At 44.1% G+C, this 24399-nt stretch overlaps 1 protein-coding gene across 5 annotated transcripts in view; it reads right to left on the bottom strand.

Moving 5' to 3' along the window:
* Positions 1–24399, bottom strand: part of LOC308313037 (nidogen-1-like) — a 51559-nt gene that overhangs the window by 12595 nt on the left and 14565 nt on the right. For all 5 annotated transcript variants that reach the window (XM_080759902.1, XM_080759905.1, XM_080759903.1 and 2 more), the window contains 8 exons: positions 24162–24302; positions 22648–22899; positions 20056–20256; positions 19258–19494; positions 14358–14495; positions 13956–14081; positions 12564–12707; positions 1818–1934 (listed from right to left, as the gene is read on the bottom strand). In XM_080759902.1, the coding sequence (XP_080616028.1) occupies positions 1818–1934; positions 12564–12707; positions 13956–14081; positions 14358–14495; positions 19258–19494; positions 20056–20256; positions 22648–22899; positions 24162–24302 (1356 nt within the window). The remainder of the gene's footprint in view (positions 1–1817; positions 1935–12563; positions 12708–13955; positions 14082–14357; positions 14496–19257; positions 19495–20055; positions 20257–22647; positions 22900–24161; positions 24303–24399) is intronic.

Below are 24399 nucleotides of genomic sequence, written 5' to 3'. Positions count from 1 at the left end.
AGCGGAGGAAGCTGTAATTACCCAGAATTCCACAGTGCTGTCTGTCTGTCTGTCTGTCTGTCTGTCTGTCTGTCTGTCTGTCTGTCTGTCTGTCTGTCTGTCTGTCTGTCTGTCTGTCTGTCCTGCCTGCCTGCCTTCTGCCTGCTTGCTATCAGGGTGACAGTTGTCTGGTGTTTGTAACATGGAGGTCACAGCTATGTAAACACTATCGTTATACACTGCCTTTTAAGGGTGTTTCTTAATGTTTAGATTTTAAAGGTGCTGTAGGTTATTTTTGGTTAACATAAAAGGTACAAAGTTCTTTAATACACAGGAAAAATAGCTGGTAGAACCTTCTCTAAAACACCCTGGACAAGGCTCCACATGTCCCAGACTCTTTTTCCTTCCCTAAAACACCCTGGACAACACTCCACACGTCCCAGACTCTTCTCCCTTCCCTAAAACACCCTGGACAACGCTCCACACGTCCCAGACTCTTCTCCCTTCCCTAAAACACCCTGGACAACGCTCCACACGTCCCAAACTCTTCTCCCTTTTCTCTAAAACACTCTGGACAACGCTCCACACGTCCCAGACTCTTCAACCTTTTCTCTAAAACACCCTGGACAACACTCCACACGTCCCAGACTCTTCAACCTTTTCTCTAAAACACCCTGGACAACGCTCCACACGTCCTAGACTCTTCTCCCTTCCCTAAAACACTGTGGACAACGCTCCACACGTCCTAGACTCTTCTCCCTTCCCTAAAACACCGTGGACAACGCTCCACACGTCCCAAACTCTTCTCCCCTCTCGAATACACCCTGGACAACGCTCCACGCGTCCTAAACTCTTCACCCTTCTCTAAAACACCCTGGACAACGCTCCACACGTCCCAGACTCTTCTCCCTTCCCTAAAACACCCTGGACAACGCTCCACACGTCCCAAACTCTTCTCCCCTCTCGAATACACCCTGGACAACGCTCCACACGTCCTAGACTCTTCTCCCTTCCCTAAAACACCCTGGACAACGCTCCACACGTCCCAAACTCTTCTCCCCTCTCGAATACACCCTGGACAACGCTCCACGCGTCCTAAACTCTTCTCCCTTCTCTAAAACACCCTGGACAACGCTCCACACGTCCCAGACTCTTCTCCCTTCCCTAAAACACCCTGGACAACGCTCCACACGTCCCAAACTCTTCTCCCCTCTCGAATACACCCTGGACAACGCTCCACGCGTCCTAAACTCTTCTCCCTTCTCTAAAACACCCTGGACAACGCTCCACACGTCCCAGACTCTTCTCCCTTCCCTAAAACAACCTGGACAACGCTCCACACGTCCCAGACTCTTCGCCCTTCTCTAAAACACCCTGGACAACATTCCACACGTCCCAGACTCTTCTCCCTTCCCTAAAACACGCTGGAACAACGCTCCACACATCCTAGACTCTTGTCCCTTCTCTAAAATACTCTGGACAATGCTCCACACGTCCCAGACTCTTCTCCCTTCTCTAAAACACCCTGGACAACGCTCCACACGTCCCAGACTCTTCTCCATTCTCTAAAACACCCTGGACAACGCTCCACACGTCCTAGACTCTTCTCCCTTCCCTAAAACACCCTGGACAACGCTCCACACGTCCCAGACTCTTCGCCCTTCTCTAAAACACCCTGGACAACGTTCCACACGTCCTAGACTCTTCTGCCTTCCCTAAAACACCCTGGACAACGCTCCACACGTCCCAGACTCTTCTCCCTTCTCTAAAACACCCTGGACAACGCCGGGCAAATCAAAACTTCCTATCAAAATCGACACTGCAAGGTGGTTTCTTACCTGTGCACTGGAAGCCGTCGCCGTGGTAACCGGGTCGACACTGACAGCTGAAGGATCCCGGGGTGTTGAGACACACTGCGTCTCCATGACAACGGCTCTGCTGACACTCATCCATGTCTGCACACGCACACACACACACACACACACACACATGCACACACGCACGCACGCACACGGGCACACATGCACACACACACGGAACAGTAGAAGTAAAATTACTTAGAAATGGCCAAAGACGTCTTTGACAACCTTTGGGGTTTTTATTGGTCCAGAATATAGCCTCTTCTCTAAAACACATCCGCCCTGCAGGGAAGAGACATGCAGTGCCGGAGTGGAGCTGTTGCCCCCGCGACCCGACTACGGATAAGCGGTTCAAGGTGGATGGATGGATTGTATACTTATAGTTACTTTACACCACAGAGTAATAGTACTTATAGTTACTTTACACCACAGAGTAATAGAGCGTCACAGTCCTTTCAGAACGACGAGTGGCCCAGGAAATGAATCCCAGTGCATTTTTCCCCATAGACATTTCAAAACTTATTTATTTAAAGACCTTTTAAGAGTCGTACGAAGCCAACTCGAGTCGTGACAAATCATGACAACAAACTTTTGGACCAAACAAATAATTACTAAGAAAAAAAACAACAAAAAAAAACCTGCCGTTTTTTTTCTACTTTCTAATTCTTTGTTTGGCCCGAAACATCTTTAAATAAATACTTTCTGAAAAGTCTATGAGGAAAATTAACGGGGATTTATGTTCGGGGGCGGGACTGCGACGCTCTATTGTACTTAGTCTACAGTAAACGGTACTTCTCTATTGTACTTAGTGTTAGGTATTTTCTGTGGTTTTGTGGGTGATGGTCATGAGTCCTTTGCCCTTTTAATCTTATGACCCGGTGTCTCCTATGGTCTTGCCAAATTATGGATTATGTATTGCCCTGTGACTGACATTTGATGTCACACTGTCCCACTGACTGTAAAATAGTATGGTTCTGGCCCCGCCAGAGTTTAGATAGTAAAACTGCTCTGCTAGCTAGCGTTGGTAGATAAGAATTGTTTTGTTTCCATTTGCCATAACACCCAGCCTCTGTGTTTTTGCCCTTGAAGTTAGTATTCGCTCTAACAGACTGCAAACTGCACTCAATGACGTTATGCCCTGTCCCCCGGTTCCACTAACTGATATTGCATGTCCGGACTATCTCTGCCCCGTGAGATAGTTCCTGTATGCAATATTCGTGACGTCTTGCATTATCTGTCCATTTGTAAACAAATATGTTTATTGACCTTGTTGTTCAACACATTTTCCGGTGTATTGATTACGGTATGCTATATTAACCATGTTCAATTTGGACATGGTCAGAGATCCTTGTGGAAACGCTGTCCGGATTACATGCCTTCTTCTCTCCCGATACAATGGTGAATATGAATATATCTGATTGAACCCCCTCCTAGCTCTGCTTGTCTGAAATTGTCTTCCTTGTGTCTGTCAAATTCATTCTAAGGTATTTTGGTTAACTCTGTAATACTCTGACTTTTACTCATTATAGTTCAAAAGGTTTTTATAACCATTTCTGTAAAGTTACCAGCCTTCTGCTTCTATTCCAGTGAAGAGTATTTATTGTAATTAGATTACTTCCAAAAGTATTTATACAGTTCCGGTGTTTCCGGAGCTCAAGCTCTCTGCTATCGAAGCTTTTCCTTATTTATCATAGTCTTTATTCTAATACAGTCCTTTCAAGTATAATGGTGGAAATATTCCCATCAAATTTGGTCCAATCTTGCCGTCCTTTAACGAGTATAAAGCCTAATTTATTTGATTAAGCTTATACTCCTCCTAAAGGCAAAGAATCAGTTCCCTTATATTAGCTGCTCTGAAAAAGAAAACAAAACTCAGTCCTGTAGATTCACTCCCTAAAACTCCCTCAAATTCACTTGACACACACAAGGAAGAGATCAGACAAGCAATTTTTTTTGAGCATGGGGTTTCCTTTTGATCAGTGTTCGCCATTGTATCGGAATGGTATGTCATCAGATTTCGACGGACAAGCGATTTTTTATTTTGGGGTCCATGAACGGCTCACGGCTCTACAGTAGTGAACACTTCATGGACCTCTCCACGGATCTGTGGACGAGCGATCGACCCATGGGGCTTGACAAGCTCGGCTTGTCCATGGTCGGACGATCCTCCACAGACCCAAACCTGCAACAACCCCGGCTGTCTCTCTGCTGTTGGGTCCTTCTTCCTACGGACAATGATTGTCTGCTCCGGTTTCTATACAAGTTAAGTAAATCAATGCTTGATGTCTTTCTCTGTCTACCTTTAGCTTAAATAGATTATACTGTCATTATAATTCTTCCCCTGATAACACCTTGAGCAGCGAGGCATTCATTTTTAGTTGTTTATCAACTTCAGACAAAGTAGCGGAATTATTTAGAGTTCTTTCTGTCTCATGTCATAAATTGTTTTTAGAATTGTCAGTTTGTGGACCATAACTACATATATAGACTTTCCAGCACTCGGTTTAGAACGATCGCTTCATTGTGTGCGGGAAATGTATATATGTATTATTTTATTTATTCTTGCTTTCTACTCTGAGTCGACACGGAGCGAGCGAAGCAAGGGTGAATTTTCTACCTTATAACGGTCCATAAACTGACTGGCGTTCATTCACACGCTTTTCCCAGTGCTTAGCACTAATTAATTCATTCAATTTTTAACATCCCAAAACAATATAAGATTAATGATGCCATTATTAGATTTGACTATTTAATTCCCATTTTTAAAGATACATTTTGCCTTTTTCTCTGCTATTCACTTTCACTTGGTCTAAGACACTCTCTATTTTAGAGGGGGCTCTTCTTATCAGTGGTATTTGAGTGGGAGAGACTCTGTCTCCTCTCCTCTGTGTGAGCGTGTACACGCTACGCGGCCTTGTCTCATATGAGTTTTCCCTCTCACTCTCTGTCCTGCTCCTGTTCGTCTATGTCTGGTCCTGTCTCATACGAGCTTTCCCTACTGAACACCAACAGGGATTTTTAACTTATCATACGACCGTTGACCATTCAATACTTTCATCCTGTAATAATTAGGTTCAAATTATTTCTCTCATCCCGATATCATTGACGCTGAGACGTTATATTTCTTTCCCAGATAAACTTTTTAGAATACAGTTCAAAACATTTCTCCATTTTTGAATGTCCCTAATGTTTGTGTGTGCATGTGCGTGCGTGCTTACTTTGTTATGTATCCCAGATACAGTCTTAGTGTGCGTGCGTGTGTGTGCACGTGTGTGTGTGTGAATCCACCCCTGCTGTATGTTTTGATTTACGAATCTCCCATTTCACTCCCGGTAGTGTGTGTGTGTGTGTGTGTGTGTGTGTGTGAGAGGAATCATCTCACTCTGTCTGTGAGCCTGGCTCATACGAGCTTTCCTTCGTGACTGTGTGCAACGCCATCTTGTTTCATAACTTTAGAAGTGTTTTAGGTAAAGCCAATCTAATATCCTGACTTTTGGTCATGGAGCCAAAGAGTACATTTTTCATATTTCCAAATGATAGTCAGGGAGCCTAAACGCAAATTTAAATTTTGGTATTTATACAGTTTTTACTGCATTTCATACATTTTTAATGGCCTTAGTACAAATTTCACTTTATCCTATTTCAACAGAGAGCCCCTCCATCTCCTTCATGTATGTTTGTGTCTGTATGGGCCTGTTTTGGGTCTCTCTCTCTCTCTGTGTTTGCATGTGTGCGTGTGCGTGAGTGAGGAACATTTCACTTTACATTTGGTTACAACTCTCCACTAATTTCTACATTTAATATTACATTATTAAGAAATATAGGATCGTGACGACAATTACTGTCAGACTCCGATTCCACCATTTCTCAAGTATAGCCTCCATTCTACCAAAATACAACTAAATAACATTTAATATTTCATTTTTAAGTTAGGTTAACTTCCCAGTATTATTAATTTATTTATTTAAATTAATTTTAATTTTAATTTTAATTTTTTCAATTTTAATTTTTAAGTTGAATTTTGAATTTGAATTTTGAATTTTATCTTAATTTTTTAATTTTCATTTTAATTTTAATTTCATTTGGAATTTGAATTTTGAATTTATTTATTTTTCTTTATGTTGACAATTCAGGTGCTATAGTCCATAGTACTAACACCAACTTATCACCTAGAACAAAAAAAAGCAGATGTCACAGTTAGTCTTGATATCTCACTCAATTAGTTAAAACAAGTTCCCTATTATAATAGTGATTATTATTCTATTTTTTTTTGTACTTTACTCTCTTATCCTTGGTCGTTCGGAGATGTGCTCTCCCTCCCTATAAACTGTGTATATGCATACATGTGTCTCTTCATATGTATCCTCCCTCCATATAAAGGTGATATGCGCACGGTTGAAGAACGGTTACGAGAAGTACAAATATAAATATTATTATTCTATTATTTTATGTAAAATAAAATAAAAAAGGAGAAGAAAAACCATATCCTGTTTTAAGTACCAATACTTCCATTTCGCGAGCTGGTGGACTGTTGACTTCCTGTAGCGCTACTCGATGTCACAGATAAACCGGTTTTCATTTTCTCTGTGGTTCTCACTTTTCTCTCTTTTGGCAATTTCTGTGACTGTGCGACTAGTCTCTCAGTTGATTAGCGGCAAGTAGCTAAGCCGATGTGCACGCAGAAAAGTACGGCATTACTCGTGGGGTGAATATCTCAGTTTCTTCACATCCATCTTTCACTATATCTCAGTTTATTTTGAAAGCCATACCAGTATTGTTTACTAAGCCCAGTATTGTCTTATTCAATACAACGCACCATTAATTTCTCAGTTGATTAAGGTGCCAATTACATCAGTAAGATCTAAGTTTCAGAATATCTCAGTTTATTCTGAAAGCAATATCAGTAAATACAGTTCTCTCTCTAATTTCTCAGTTGATTAGGGTACCAATTACATCAGTTATTCTGTGTTAAATGCGGTCTTAACGCTCAGAAGTCACAACTAGTTTCTCAGTTGATTAGTGTGACATTTGGAAGACATAATTTAAGGCAAAACATGTGTCGTTCGGATTCAAACGGTCAGCAGTAAGATTGGAGAAATATACATACTTTCTCCCTAGACCTAAAGAAAAGTAGAAGAGTAACTTTTTTGAACCCACAAGACTTGAAGGGGAAGGACAGACTCACTGTTGCTGGGTAAAATAGATCTTCCCGATAAGGGGAGTCTACCGTCGATATAGTCTCTCTCGATCCTTCTCTCTTTGTGTACTATAAAAAAACATCTCTCTCTAACTGTCTTGTACCATGTGTTCATTATCAGTCGTCCACATGTCTGTTGAAGTTGAATCTGATATACACATACTTTCGATCTCTCTTTCTCTCAGGATATGGTATTATTCTCCTTGGTAGTTCTGCAATGTGCTATAAACTGTGATATGCGTAGATTGGGGGAACATCTGTTTCTCTAAAATACCCTCCCTCCATAAAAAAGCATGTTTGAGGAACGCGTAGGAGAAATATAAATATGTATATAAGTATTTAAGTATTTATTATTTTGATAAGACCCAGTTTGTTTATTATTTCATTGTTCTTATTTCTCCTTCGTCGATCTCCCTACGCCCTCCCTCCATCTTAGTAATGTACAAATGCGATGGGAAGAGCGCTCAGGAGAAATAAATAATATTTATTTTTAAGATACCTTTCTCTTTCTGCCTTTCACCTGCCCAGTGTACATGCGCAGGTGTATGAACCAGTTTGATAATGGGTTGTCAGAATTATTGTTTCATTTCATTCACCAGTTTGTTCTTTGTTTTTATGTTTTATCTTTAGATACGGATCTCTGTGCGTGGTCGTGGTCAAGGGACAAACCACGGAATTTCGACTTCCACAAAATACGAGGGAGATTGCTCTGCTGGTCTGACTGGTCTTCATTTGTGGTTGTGGACGTCGACATTCCTTCAAGGTTTGCCACTTGATCCCGAACCAATTCAGAACCGTCTGAATTCACTATGGTTAGGCCCAACCCCCAGAACAGTCTGCCCTAATCAGTTGCCCATAGATTTCCATATGGAACAAAGTTATTCCACTCACGTTTCACCAGACATTTGTTGTATGTGGTTTATTAAATGTTTTTCTTTTCTGTTTGCTAATTTCTGCTTCCCAAGCCATGTTCCCCTAATATTTACCTCTCTCTACCTAATAGTAGAATAATATTAGATTAATCATCCCTTCTCCCCTCTATTGAATAAAATATTAGTTGAAATATTCCATTCTCCCCACAATTAAATAAATATTAGGTAATTTTGATTTGATTTGATTTAATATGTACTGATTTTATTTTGACTGACAAACATAGACCATGTTCCTCTACTACCAGTAGACAGATATGACCAACTATTCCCTCAGCATTGACAGCAGGAAACTGATAGTTACCGGACATTGACTGATTGCTCGCTTATCCTGACGGGTAGACAGGTGACATTTGACTTAATTGACTTTTTGTATTACTTTTAATAAAAAGATTTTTAGCCATTCCATTCTATTTCATAATAAGATCTGAAAGCCCATTACATAAATTGTGTAAACTGAATTATCCCATTTTTGGACAATCGATATTTGGACAATCTAAATTTCATTCCATTATGATTCATTATCCCACCTCATCATATTTTGATTATTTAAAATTTCATATTTGATTCATATTTCCCCTGAATTGGAATATCCCTCCCTGTAAACAGTTAACCTTTATTTTCCCCATAAACATAACCTATTATCCCAGAACCACCCCTTTGACCTTAAATTGTTTAATATAGGAACATCTCCTTCTCCATTTTATTATTTTGGTTTTTATCATCATGATTTGATTGAACTAGGCATTAATCTCCCCGGAATCCACTTGATTTTATAATTGACCTTTATATGGTACTAAGGGACTACCAAAGACATTGTTGCGACATCGCGCAGGAGCGCATCACCATCAGAATACCCCGTTCCCCCACTCCAAGAACTATGATAGGGCATCCCGGCCAGTTTTCTCCCGTTTGCTGCAGAGATCGAGTGTATCTGTGGACGTTCTGAGAACATTGATAAACTAGGTTGATGGCTGACGCCTGTCAGGGGGGGGAGGGGCGAAGAAGCGGCTCCGACCACGAGCCAGAAGAAGAACTAAAGCAGAGTCCGCTCTGACCACGAGCTGGTTGACTGTCCAAAGAACTCTCGCAGAGTCAGCTCCGACCACGAGCTGATTGCGAGCCAGAAGAACTGCTCTAACGAACATTGTTGTCATATGGCCTGGAGGCTGCACCGGTTGCTGGGTATCGTTGCGAACCCCGAAGACATCGTCCTCATCAAGAGAGAAAAGCCATTCTCTCTCTCTCCCACAGTACCATCTAATTAAGGATTATGCCTAGTAAAGTTGAAATCATGGTGTTTTTTATTTTTCATTGTTCCTGTTTCGTTCCAGGTTTTGCCATTCTGTTCCATTTTGATTCATAGTAAAAAGTAAGTTTTCCCCCTGAGGATATGATATTGTCAAAGGTCACATGACCCTTCGCCCACAAATGCGATGGATCTTGTTAGGTATTTTCTGTGGTTTTGTGGGTGATGGTCATGAGTCCTTTGCCCTTTTAATCTTATGACCCGGTGTCTCCTATGGTCTTGCCAAATTATGGATTATGTATTGCCCTGTGACTGACATTTGATGTCACACTGTCCCACTGACTGTAAAATAGTATGGTTCTGGCCCCGCCAGAGTTTAGATAGTAAAACTGCTCTGCTAGCTAGCGTTGGTAGATAAGAATTGTTTTGTTTCCATTTGCCATAACACCCAGCCTCTGTGTTTTTGCCCTTGAAGTTAGTATTCGCTCTAACAGACTGCAAACTGCACTCAATGACGTTATGCCCTGTCCCCCGGTTCCACTAACTGATATTGCATGTCCGGACTATCTCTGCCCCGTGAGATAGTTCCTGTATGCAATATTCGTGACGTCTTGCATTATCTGTCCATTTGTAAACAAATATGTTTATTGACCTTGTTGTTCAACACATTTTCCGGTGTATTGATTACGGTATGCTATATTAACCATGTTCAATTTGGACATGGTCAGAGATCCTTGTGGAAACGCTGTCCGGATTACATGCCTTCTTCTCTCCCGATACAATGGTGAATATGAATATATCTGATTGAACCCCCTCCTAGCTCTGCTTGTCTGAAATTGTCTTCCTTGTGTCTGTCAAATTCATTCTAAGGTATTTTGGTTAACTCTGTAATACTCTGACTTTTACTCATTATAGTTCAAAAGGTTTTTATAACCATTTCTGTAAAGTTACCAGCCTTCTGCTTCTATTCCAGTGAAGAGTATTTATTGTAATTAGATTACTTCCAAAAGTATTTATACAGTTCCGGTGTTTCCGGAGCTCAAGCTCTCTGCTATCGAAGCTTTTCCTTATTTATCATAGTCTTTATTCTAATACAGTCCTTTCAAGTATAATGGTGGAAATATTCCCATCACTTAGTCTACAGTAAACGGTACTTCTCTATTGTACTTAGTCTACAGTAAACGGTACTTCTCTATCGTACTTAGTCTACAGTAAACGGTACTTCTCTATCGTACTTAGTCTACAGTAAACGGTACTTCTCTATTGTACTTAATCTACAGTAAACGGTACTTCTCTATTGTACTTAATCTACAGTAAACGGTACTTCTCTATCGTACTTAGTCTACAGTAAACGGTACTTCTCTATTGTACTTAGTCTACAGTAAACAGTACTTCTCTATTGTACTTAGTCTACAGTATACGGTAATCTCTATTGTACTTAGTCTACAGTAAACGGTACTTCTCTATTGTACTTAGTCTACAGTAAACAGTACTTCTCTATTGTACTTAGTCTACAGTATACGGTAATCTCTATTGTACTTAGTCTACAGTAAACGGTACTTCTCTATTGTACTTAGTCTACAGTAAACAGTACTTCTCTATTGTACTTAGTCTACAGTATACGGTAATCTCTATTGTACTTAGTCTACAGTAAACGGTACTTCTCTATTGTACTTAGTCTACAGTAAACGGTACTTCCTTCCCAGCGCTGCTGATGACATGTCCAGAAATGTTCTGTTCTGGTTCAAACACACAATGTTCTGTTTGTGAAGGAAAAACCTCTCCTCTCTCTAATCTATATGGACATTCCTCTGCATGTTGGGGGCTGGCCAACAACACTGTGTGTGTGTGTGTGTGTGTGTGTGTGTGTGTGTGTGTGTGTGTGTGTGTGTGTGTGTGTGTGTGGTTGTGCGTGCATGCATGCGTGCGTGCGTGCGTGCGTGCGTGCCTGTGTGCGTGTGTGCGTGTGTGCGTGCTATAAGATGAATGGCCAACGAGACCTACAGATGTCAGACATGGGTTGAGCATTTCCTGTGGGCGTGGCTTTGTGTTATCTCGTGTTTCTTTGCCTGCAGGGCCAACATGCTGCAAAGTAACCAAGTACATTTACCCAAGTAGTGAATGTACTTTAAATACATTCAGGGCGGGCGGGAACCCCTTTGGTGTTTTATAAGCATTATGTCATACTTTATATACTTTATATATTATGTTTATTATATTTAAATAAAGAAATAGCAGATCTACAAGCTCATAGCGCGGCACAGAGTGCCTTGCTATGAGCTTGTATATAGGTCTGCTATTTTCGAAAATGAATGACCTGTCAAAATTAAGTATGCACCCAATGCACTACTGCACTACATATCAGAGTACTTCTACTGCACTACATATCAGAGTACTTCTACTCCACTACATGTCAGAGTACTTCTACTCCACTACATCTCAGTGGCAAATATTGTACTTTTCACTCCATTAGAATTATTTGAAAACTTTATACTACCGGTAGTTATTTTGTAGATTTAGATTATTTATTATTATTAGGCCTATTAGGGTTAGGGTTATAGGCAGCTTCAGGGCCTAATTCAAGGTTGCTCTGTGCCATTTAGGAAGTAGCTAGAAGTAGCTAGATGTAGCCAAAACACCCCTGAGGCGATCGACGACAACGGGAGGTATGATTAATTACCGACAAGCGACGGGACCGCGAGGGCCCGTCGAAAACACGACACGACCGCGATGGGCCCGTCGAAAACACGACAAGACCGCGATGGGCCCGTCAAAAACACGACAGGACCGCGATGGGCCCGTCAAAAACACGACAGGACCGCGATGGGCCCGTCAAAAACACGACAGGACCGCGATGGGCCCGTCGAAAACACCACCTTTGATTAGAACTGGAAGCATTGATGATTTAGATCAAGAGTTATTCACGTTTTAAGATTTTTTATCTCATCCATTAACCCATTCTGACCTGAGATCAGATTCTAAAAATGTCTTCTATACATCCTGACAGTTTTCTGAAAAAAAGCTATGTTTCTGTGTCAGTGGTTCTTCGATTTTTTCAAAAATAGCAGACCTACAAGCTCGTAGATCTGCTATTTTTCAATAGCTAAAGCATATAGCATGATGCTATAACACCAAAAGGGGTTCCCTCCCCAAAATGGGTTAAAATGGAAGGGGGACCACTTTGGATGACGTCCCAAATGGAAGGGGGACCACTTTGGATGACGTCCCAACCCGGAAAAGACATTGAATGTTGCCCAACAGGCGCTCTCAGCTCATGCACGCACGCGTACATGCACGCACACGCACATGCACGCACACGCACACACAGTGTGTGTGTGTGTGTAACGTACCCACGCAGGCGCGGCCGTCTCCCAGGAAGCCCGGCAGACAGGAACAGATGTAGTCGGAGGCTCCGGTGTAGCTGCACAGCGCCCTCTCTGGCAGGTCACAGGTATGACTGCCTCTGGCGCAGTGGTCCACAGGGCGATCGTCCACTACACAGGGCAGGGAATGAGTTAACACATTCTGACCTGAGATCAGATTCATACGAGGTTTCCACTGGACACACACTGGTCTGATTAAACCATTCTGACCTGAGATCAGATTCAAAAAATTCGATTTTTCAAAAATAGCAGACCTACAAGTTCGTAGCGCGCCACTCGGTGGCGCGCTATGAGCTTGTAGATCTGCTATTTTTAAATAGCTAAAGCATAACATAGTGCTAACACCAAAAGGGGTTCCCGTTCAGAATGCAATCTGCATTCAAAGATGTTCCTAGAAGCTTTATCATTGGTAAAAAAGAAAACCCGGTCGAAATGACTAACCAATCAGGAAGTACACAGGCAAATCGACCAATGACAAAGCTTCTAGGAAAAGAAGCAGATTGTGGCCCCTATAGATTTGTCACAGAGACTGCTGGCTGTCTGAAAACAAAACACAAAACAGAGAAAGTAATTCAAATGTTGACATATAGCAGCTTTAACCGGTAAGGCCTAACAGTTAGCGGTTAATGAAAATGTCTCCAAAGGCTCGTCTCTGTTTGTGCGTGTGTGCGTACGTGCGTGCGTGCGTGCGTGCGTTCGTGCATGCGTGCGTGCGTGTACAATGAGGAGTGAACAATGTGACAGTTGTTACAGTGAATTATGACATTCTCCACACTGTGTGTGAAACCATGAACATTATTCACATACTCTATACAACCCACAACCGCACGCACGCACGCACGCACGCACGCACGCACGCACGCTCCACATCAACCGGATGACAAAAGACCTTCTTGAAGAGAAACATCTGTTTTGTGCAATTACACATCACACACACCCACACACACACACACACACACACACACACATGGGTGTTGTCACACCCACAGGGATCCCTTCAGGAAAGATGATTCCGTTTGCCAGACTTTTTTTTTTTTCCCAGTTTTTTTCTTCTCATTTTACCATGTAGTGTAGTTCTCACACACACACACACACACACACACACACACACACACACACACACACACACACACACACACACACACACACACACACACACACACACACACACACACACACACACACACACACACACACACGCACGCACGCACGCACGCACGCACGCACGCACGCACGCACGCACGCACGCATGCACGCAAACACACACACACACACACACACACACACACACACACACACACACACACACACACACACACACACACACGGACACACTGACACACACACGGACAGACGTACCGACACAGGTCTTGCCGTCGGGGCTGAACTGGTAACCATGGTTACACTGGCATCGGAACGTCCCGGGCTGGTTGTTACACACCGCGTTGGACGCACACACCTGTGTGTCTACACACTCGTCGACGTCTGCAACACACACCAATTCAAACAAAGTACACAATATTATCTACACACTCGTCAACGTCTGCAACACACACCAATACTACAAAATAAATACACAATATTATATACACACAGACACGTCCGTATATTCTTACCGTAAACAGACACGTCCGTATATTCTTACCGTAAACAGACACGTCCGTATATTTTTACCGTAAACAGACACGTCCGTATATTCTTACCGTAAACAGACGCGTCCGTATATTTTTACCGTAAACAGACACGTCTGTACATTCTTACCGTAACAGACGCGTCCGTCCCCGGTGAAGCCGCTGGTACACTCGCAGCTGAACTGCAGTCCGTTTCCTGTCCGGCACACCGCGTTGTTGTCACACCCGTGAGTCCCTGTGAAACATGGGTTCTGCTCCGGAGTTCCACCTAGACGAAGAAGAAGAGGAAGAGGAGGATGAGGAGGAGGAGGAGGACTTCAGTCCAATCTGTGTTCAGGGCAGCTCGGCCCGGCAGAGCCTTTCGACCACAACGTTGTGGGTTCGATCCTGGCCACTTCAGCGTATGAGTATAGCACGGCTTGGGTGCGACAGGTCATGCGGGAGTGTATTATAGGCCAATAGAGCGCCGCAGTCCCGCCCCCTTTCAGAACGACGAGTGGCCCCAGGAAATGATTCTCCGTTAATGTTCTCCATATAGGCTTTTTCAAAAAGTATTTATTTAAAGACGGTTACGCCGCGGACAAAGCCAACTTGGATCGTGACAAATCATGACAGTAATTACAATGTTTTGGGGCCGATCAAATAATCAGTAAGAAAAAACAAAACAAATACACACACACACACGCACACACACACACACACACACACACACACACACACTAACTCAAGTACAAATTGTCAAGTACTTATGGAGTTTTAGTAGTGGAGTATGTACTATTTTTGATTGATTGATTGATTGATTGATTGATTGATTGACTCTATTAACAGTTTTTATAGTTCAATACAGGGTCTGCTGTAGGATTCATACAATTAAGGAAGCCTATTGGCTTGTTTCCATTGGGGCCCTAGTCCTATAGCGTATACTATAATTAATTTGAGTATACACTCACACTACTCGAGTATATACTGTGGAGGTGAGTATGAGTACTTTGAGTCCTGCACTGGTCAGCAGCATGGGCCGTACCAACCATAGACTGTAAAAAATATGGACAAAGCGTTCTCCGGGTCTAACATGAACGTAAAATGAAGCCGGTCAGTCCTTGTTATTGTAAGTCGCCATCTTTCTAGATCCGTTTTGGCCCAGCTGGCCATTGGCTGGCCCCGACAACGAGACGGGACTTCCCCCCTTCTTCTCCGTTGGTTTTTATTTTGACTCGAGTGGGAGGGGAATCCCGATCATAGACTGTAACGGTAGCCACGCCCCTCAGAACATACGCGACTTTATGGTCATTATTTTAATAAATGGGACCATCATTTTCCAAAAAGAATATTATGACATTAGAAATGAGACTTTAAACTATAGTGACTGCAAGCAGAAATATTCATGACCATGTTTATTAAGGTAATACAGTCTAGGTGAAGTTGGGCCCAAATACATGGACTTCTAGGGGCTATGGGTTTTTATAGGTCCAATGACAGCGCCACAACAGGCCATTATATGAACTTTCAGGAAATCCCGATTTCCTGTGGCTTCACAAAATATCTGTCTGACTGCCCCCCTGGTACCACCACACAGCTGCTGAGGGGGGAGGGGGGGGGGGGGGTGTCTTCCAGTAAACCAGCCGCAGATGTTGGACTTTCTGACAACAGACCCCCTCTGAGAGCACAGTGTGTTTATAGACCCTCTGATGCTGACCCCAACTCTGACCCTTAGACCCTGAACCACGATGAGGTCTGGTCCATCGCCTTAGAAGGAGTTCTCCTTAAAGGGCCACTTCACCCCCTTTTGCAACCAGATCCCATTTTAATGATGTTTGGGAGTCAAGAAAAACACTTTCCTGCAGGGGTTTTTATGATGTGGGCAATTTGTGTGTTTTCTTTTATAGATATTTCAGTATTTCAAAGTGTCCATGCGGCCGGGCTCCGTGATGTCATGGACACTGCAGGCTCGCTTCCTTCCTGGACTATACAATCCCCATAATGCTTTGGTGCACTGCTCCGCGTTGTGGATAGGGGTGAGCACATGCAGTGTCCATGACGATGACATCATGCACTTTGAAACACTGAAATATCTAAAAGCACATATTAGTGAAGCTATAGTTCCAATGTTTGGAACGAGATCAAAGCGTGTCGCACACTCTATACTAGATTACTCTGCTGCGAGTGTACCAGAGGCAGCGGTGGCCGAACGGTTTGCGGAGCGGTCTTGATATCGGAAAGGTCGCTATAGTTCGTATCCCCCCCGGACCGGCACGTTAAAATTACCACCGCTGAAGTGCCCTTGGACAAGGCATTGAACCCCTACCATGAAATGTTCTATGAGCAGGGCCTGGCTGTAAACAAGTTATTGAGCTTAGTCCAGTTAAAACATAGTACCTTTCCTTTCCTTAGTCCAGTTACCCTGGGTAAACATAGTACCTTTCCTTTCCTTAGTCCAGTTACCCTGGGTAAACATAGTACCTTTCCTTTCCTTAGTCCAGTTACCCTGGGTAAACATGGTACCTTTCCTTTCCTTAGTCCAGTTACCCTGGGTAAACATGGTACCTTTCCTTTCCTTACCCCTGTGATAGATGGTTGAAAAAATAAGGACGCCCACGCGTCAAAAGTTGAAAATTGCCCGATTTGAGTCTGACCCCCCCGTCAACCCCCCTCCGGCCACCCTGTCACCTAGTAAATAAGTCAGTGTGTTTCGGATTAACCTCCCCACACACACACACACACACACACACACACACACACACACACACACACACACACACACACACACACACACACACACACACACACACACACACACACACACACACACACACACACACACACACACAGGTCGCAGCTGAGGAAATACAACAGGGATTGAGTTACTATTTACCCTTCTCTGAAGTTAAACTGCAGATGCACGCACACACACACACACACACACACACACACACACACACACACACACACGCACGCACAAATGGTAAATGGTAAATGGTGCATTTATATAGCGCGTTTATCCAAGGCGCTTTACATAGATTGTGCATTACATTCACCCATTCATACACCGATGGCAGCGGAAACCATGCAAGGCACCAACTAGCACATCGGGAGCAATTAGGGGTTCAGTGTCTTGCTCAAGGACACTTCGACAGTAACTCTGGGGGAGCCCGGGTTTGAACTGGCAACCTTGCGGTTCCCATCCAGGCACTCTACCCCTGAGCCACCGCCGCCCCGCACACGCACACACACACACATGCACACGCTCAAACACACACTGACACGCGTATACGCACGCACGTATACGCACAGACACACACTGACACACGCACACACACACACACACACACACACACACACACACACACACACACACACACACACACACACACACACATGCTTTGTAGTAAATTCCTTCAACATCAGCAGTGATCTCAACTCTTTGGAGCAATAGTTCACTTTCCGTGAGCTTAACAAAAAGTAAACATTATTTAACACAGTTAGTCATTAAAAAGGGATATTTCACTGCCACGCCCCCTTCCTATACAAACTCTATAATACTCTATATTCTGTATTCTATAATACTCTATATTCTGTATTCTATAATACTCTAGATTCTGTATTCTATAATACTCTATATTCTGTATTCTATAATACTCTATATTCTGTATTCTACAATACTCTATATTCTGTATTCTACAATACTCTATATTCTGTATTCTATACTCACTGAGTCACTGTGGACATAGCCTGGGGTCCACCTATGACCTATGACCACCTCTGCTTTCTATGTCAGTAGCCTGGGGGTCCACCTCTGCTTTCTATGTCAGTAGCCTGGGGTCCACTCTATGCATTCTATGTCAGTAGCCTGGGGTCCACCTCTGCTTTCTATGTCAGTAGCCTGGGGTCCACCTCTGCTTTCTATGTCAGTAGCCTGGGGTCCACCTCTGCTTTCTATGTCAGTAGCCTGGGGTCCACCTCTGCTTTCTATGTCAGTAGCCTGGGGTCCACCTCTGCTTTCTATGTCAGTAGCCTGGGGTCCACCTCTGCTTTCTATGTCAGTAGCCTGGGGTCCACCTCTGCTTTCTATGTCAGTAGCCTGGGGTCCACCTCTGCTTTCTATGTCAGTAGCCTGGGGGTCCACCTCTGCTTTCTATGTCAGTAGCCTGGGGTCCACCTCTGCTTTCTATGTCAGTAGCCTGGGGTCCACCTCTGCTTTCTATGTCAGTAGCCTGGGGGTCCATGCACCTCTGCTTTCTATGTCAGTAGCCTGGGGGTCCATGCACCTCTGCTTTCTATGTCAGTAGCCTGGGGGTCCATGCACCTCTGCTTTCTATGTCAGTAGCCTGGGGTCCACCTCTGCTTTCTATGTCAGTAGCCTGGGGGTCCATGCACCTCTGCTTTCTATGTCAGTAGCCTGGGGGTCCACCTCTGATTTCTATGTCAGTAGCCTGGGGGTCCACCTCTGTATGTCTATGATCGGGATTCCCCAACTTCACCTAGACTGTATTACCTTAATAAACATGGTCATGAATACTTTCTGCTTCCAGTCACTATAGTTTAAAGTCTCATTTCTAATGGAAAATTATGGTCCCAAATGACCATAAAGTCGCGTATGTTCTGAGGGGCGTGGCTACCGTTACAGTCTATGATCGGGATTCCCCACCCACTCGAGTCAAAATAAAAACCAACTAAGAAGAAGGGGGGAAGTCCCGCCTCGTTGTCTGGGCCAGCCAATGGCCAGCTGGGCCAAAACGGATCTAGAAAGATGGCGATTTACAATTCAAGGACTGACAGGCTTCATTCTACGTTCATGTTAGACCCGGAGAACGCTTTGTCCATATTTTTTTTACAGTCTATGTCCCATACTCACCCTGGACAGGTCCTATCTTGTTGCCGATTGGTCCCATACTCACCCTGGACAGTGGATCCTATCTTGTCGCCGATTGGTCCCATACTCACCCTGGACAGATCATATCTCGTCGCCGATTGGTCCCATACTCACCCTGGACAGTCGGCCCTATCTTGTCTCTGATTGGTCCCATACTCACCCTGGACAGATCCTATCTTGTTGCTGGTGGCGAATCGGATCAGGCGGTTCTCGACGTCGTGGAACACGAAGACGTGGTCGACGCTGAGCTGCTGTGCGGCGGCGGGCGGGGGGGCGGGGCTGTCGGCGTGGGAACAGCCGCGGTACGTGATGCTCTGACGCCACTGGTAGCTCCGCCTCTCCACGCCGCCGTCCGATAGGCTGACGGTGAAGTGGCGGCTGGAGGACGACGTGATCACTGGTTGGAGAGGGAGGGGGAGGGGGAGGAGCCACAGGATGACAGATGATGTCAGAGAGGAGGCGGAGTCACAGCGTGACATGGGGTTGGCGACATTTATCCCTCCAGAAAAAAACGCAGGCAAAATAAATCCTTGAATATGCAGGCCCAAAATCCTTAATTTTGTGCTGAAAGGTTTTTACATTCCATATGTCTTTATTTTTTTTATATAATTTTTATCCCATGATTTTGTAACCCATTTTTCACCCCTTTTATCTAATGTGATCCTGCAATTCTAGGCGCATAGACACCTAGAATTGGAGGGAGGGCAGAATCCATTTTGACCGGCCGGCCAATACGTGCAGGTTGGTAGCTCTGCATTGATCACGCCTCTAGGTCTTTAGTTTACTCAAGTTATAGGGAATAAGACCTGGTATACTTAAGACACGCAAAATACAGCCCTATACAAGTCCTTATAGCCAAGAAGCTCCGTTGTTTCAGCACGACCCGGGTCGCCTCTCGCCCTCAGGCGCCGCGTCTTACTGGCCATAATGACGTTATTATGATATACTGTATACGTACGGTTGCTTCCATACTGGTAGATCTCCTGGTAGGGGTCCACCTGCACCGTGGCCCCCTGGGGCACCTCGGGGAGACGGCCCTCCAGCCGCGTGCTGACCGCCAGGTGGCCGTGCTCGTCGATGCCCTGGAAGTCCTGCGTGATGGTCACCCTCTCACCGCCCGGCTGGAACAACACCTCCGCCTGACGGGAGAACTCTCCACCTGGGGGGGAGGGGGGGAGGGAGGGAGGGCGGGAGAGAGGGAGGGAGGGACGGGGGGGGGGAGGGAGGGAGAGAAAGAGGGAGGGAGGGAGAGAGAGAGAGGGAGGGACGGGGGGGGGAGGGAGGGAGGGAGGGACGGGGGGAGGGAGAGAGGGAGGGAGGGAGGGGGGGAGAGAAAGAGGGAGGGAGGGAGAGAGAGAGGGAGGGAGAGAGAGAGAGAGAGAGAGAGAGAGAGAGAGAGAGAGAGAGAGAGAGAGAGAGAGAGAGAGAGAGAGTCAAGTTGTAACAATGAAGAAACCCAAAGAACCATTGGTGAAAAGTAATTACGCACTGTACAATTAAACTATAGTTACTTTGTAGATTTAGATTATTATTACAAAACATACCTAACCACTTATATTATATATATATATATATATATATATATATATATATATATATATAAGATAAGTATATTTGAAAATAGCCAATCTACAAGCTCACCCTTTGTACTTTTACTCAAGTACATTTTAGAATTGGCCATTTACTTGTAAGGGAATATTGATAATTTTACTGCGATGTATTCCTTTTCCCACCACTGTTAAGAACCGTGACCCTGTCATTAAGTGCAGACTAACATATGGTAATACACTGCTCTGTACTTACATAACATAACATAACGTAACATAACAGGACAGTCTGTCCTCACACACACCGTAGGAATGCTCCTCAGTACACACACACACACACACACACACACACACACACACACACACACACACACGACGCTGTGTGTAGTAAGGAATGCCGTAGGTATCACATACACACTCATTAGAAACAAGTTCATTTTCAGACACACTCCCAAACAGCTGTCCAAACAACAGCTCGAGTCGTCCTCTGAAGCATGAAAGCATCATTCATTACACAACAGGTCGTTTCGAGGAAGAAATGTGATTGGTCGAAACGGCCATCTATAGACGTGCTTAAACGAGCACGATGGAACGCCTAATGAAAACGTAAAAAAAATCAGCTGTGCCGAGTCTCGCTGCTCTCCCAGAGAGGGTTGCTATAGGCTAGCGATTTTCTAGGGACATTTTCGGTCGTAGCGGCTACATCCGTCATTAACCCATTCAGGACGGGGACACTTTTGAATACATATTATTTCAGAGCGAACGTTTTTAGCTAAAATCTTTGTACTACACATATCAGTACCTTAGGCACTAAAACATAAGCATTAAGGCATGATGAGGCTTATTACTTCTGGGGAGGTCCCTGGAACAACATATTTTCAGATGGGGGTCGGTGGCCGATTACATAATTATATTTTTGGGGAACCTTGACATGAACATATGATGAATTCCTGTTCTGTTTTCTAACTACATAGAAGTGTCTATTTGTATGTCTCTAAATGTTTTGATGAATTGAACAATGTGGACCCTGTTGTAAACAAGTGTAATGCTTAATTGGGTCGTCCACTCACAGTTAACAGTCTCTGTATTGAGTTTGTGCTTGAAATGTACTGTAATTCTACTAAATATTATCAAAAAAAAACATGTTTGAGAACGACTGATATAGAAACACAGGGTTTTCCAGAAAACCGTCAGGATTTAGAAGGAATTTGTAGAATTGTCCTCAGGTCTAAATGGGTTAAAACCAATAGAGAAGAGAGACCAATGGCGTGCACAGACATTTAGAGACATTTAGAGAGACCAATGGCATGCACAGACATTTAGAGACATTTAGAGAGACCAATGGCATGCACAGACATTTAGAGGGGCACCTTGTGCAGCGGGTGGAACCGGCCGGTTGCCTTAATAGTGTGAGATTTATAGATTTTGGGGGCCTAAATAATATATTAGAAGCTTTTTTATCAAGAATTGATCAATGTCACCATTAAAGGACCACTTCACCACTTTTCAACCTATCTACATATAGGTCCTCACTAATAATCATGAAAAAATTGTGGAATTTTTTTCTACTCGGTCTGTGTCTCATAGGAGGGCTGTGGGCAGTTCAGAAACTGTCTTCCAGTGACATCATCGATGGGGAATACAAGCTAATAGAAACTGCAGGCTTTCTAGTCCTGAAAAGTTGCAATGCGAAAATGGAAGCCAATGAAAATCTAAATATCTTTGTAAATAAATCTTGTTTAAAAAATAAATCTGCCTAATGATGATGTCACTGGAAGACTGTTTCTAAACTGCCCACAGCCCTCCTATGAGACACAGACTGAGTAGGAAAAAAAACTTGCAATTATTATTATTAGTGAGGACCTATTATATGAAGATAGGTTGAAAAGAGGTGAAGTGGTCCTTTATGGGCACATTTGTTAAGGGCACATCAGCTCTAGCACCCCCTAGTGTCTATCCGTGCACGCCCACTGAGAGAGACACACCGCTATATATAGACTCACCGATCAGACTGAATCCGTTCTGGGCTCCGGGCTGCTCCAGAGCGAAGGCCCAGCCTATGACCCCTCCCAGGGAGAAGAGGGGAAGCAGCGAGGGTCCCAGGGCGTCGGGGATGCTGCTGATGGCCACGTAGGCGCGGCCGTCGTTGGGCACGGCGTAGGAGTGCAGGTCGTTGTTGACCAGCTCCAGAGCCGTCTCCGAGGCGCCCAGGAACAGGCGTCCGTTCACCTTGCCGTTCATCCTCTGCGGGATGCCTGTGGAGAGACAGTGTTTTGGAAAAAAGTTGTCACATTTTGTTGTGATTGAGTAAAAGAATATATGCTGCAATATAGAAATAGTATTGGTATAAAAACTGTGGGGTGTCGCTAGGCAACCAGCCGCCAGGTGAGCGTCATGGCCCAGACAGCCAGTGGGGAGGAGGCAGAACACAGCCGAGGAGAACACGCCTCCTCGGCCTCGTCATCGACCAGACATACTACCCAGCCCACCTATTGGCTCAAGGCCAAGTGCACGCGCACTTGGCCTTGAATAAAGGAAAGATATGTCTGGTCTTGCGCTCATTCCCCACTGGCAGCTGAAGGGGACATGACGGGCATGCACGGCGGTAAGCGACACCTCACACACCAGTCATATTACGTGAATGTGACCGTGATACTAAAAGCTATTATTCTCTTCACTATAGGTAACCCGCTACCCAGATAATACATTTGATGACAGTTCCACTTCCCCGGAAGAATATTGACAGGTAACAGAGGACTGTCAACCCGGGGACAGAGAGTGGATATATAGGGTGCTCTAAAGCCCGTTAGGAAAGAGGATCCTAACGCAATCCCCCGCCAGAGAAGAGGCGGAGTTTACTTTCGTTAAAAGACATTTGAGTTGCAGTATCTGCCAGCGCATAAAAAGCGCAATTATATATAATAAACGGCCCTGGTGGCCCAGTTTCAAAGTGCCTTGTGTGTTGGTGTCCGCTCAGTGCTCACAAAACCTTTCTTAAAGTACCAAAAGTTGAAAGTTCTCACTATGCCGAATGTATCGTTTTACAGACAGACAATTAAAACGGGTGATATTATGACAAGTTGACAACAGGTATTATTAGGTTCCCTAGTTGATTCGTTCTCAAGTACGGGCACGTACAGGTCTAGTCTTTTAGGTTTAGGTTTAGGTTTATTTATTTAGCACGTAGTACAAAAAATAGACAATAACATATCAAAGAACAAAAATACAATGCAAGGAAGGGAAGAAGCCAGCTGGCTTATTTGGAATCCTTTCCTATAGGAAGAGGTCATTGGTTTAAACAGATTAAAAGTTCATAAAGAACAGTACAAAAGTCTACAAGTTGGCAAAACACAGACTGCACAAAAAAAGGGAAATGAACAATACAACAACAAACACACAAAAGAAAATATAACGCATCAAAGTAAAACATCATAATCTACAGAGAAGGAAGAAATAAGACATTTTTTGAAAATAGCAGATCTACAACGAGGCGGAGCCTATTATTCAACCGACCCACCGTCTGCCACGCAGTCCTTCCCGTTGCCGTAGAAACCGGGCCGACAGTGGCAGCAGAACCCGTCGCTGTAGTCTCTGCAGTCGGCCGACGGCGAACACCTGTGTCTGTTCTTGGCGCACGTCTCAAAGTTGTACGAGAACACTGCAAAAGAAAGAATGACACAACAACCTGGTGAAAGAGCAAAATGTGTGGAGTTCCCCATATCACCGAGCGAGGTTCATTAAAGGACCACTTCACC

The sequence above is a fragment of the Protomyctophum bolini genome (genome assembly GCF_963924005.1).
Source record: "Protomyctophum bolini genome assembly, chromosome: 3".
In the NCBI taxonomy this organism is placed as follows: Eukaryota; Metazoa; Chordata; class Actinopteri; order Myctophiformes; family Myctophidae; genus Protomyctophum; species Protomyctophum bolini.
This window is presented reverse-complemented; position numbering and strand designations above follow the sequence as displayed.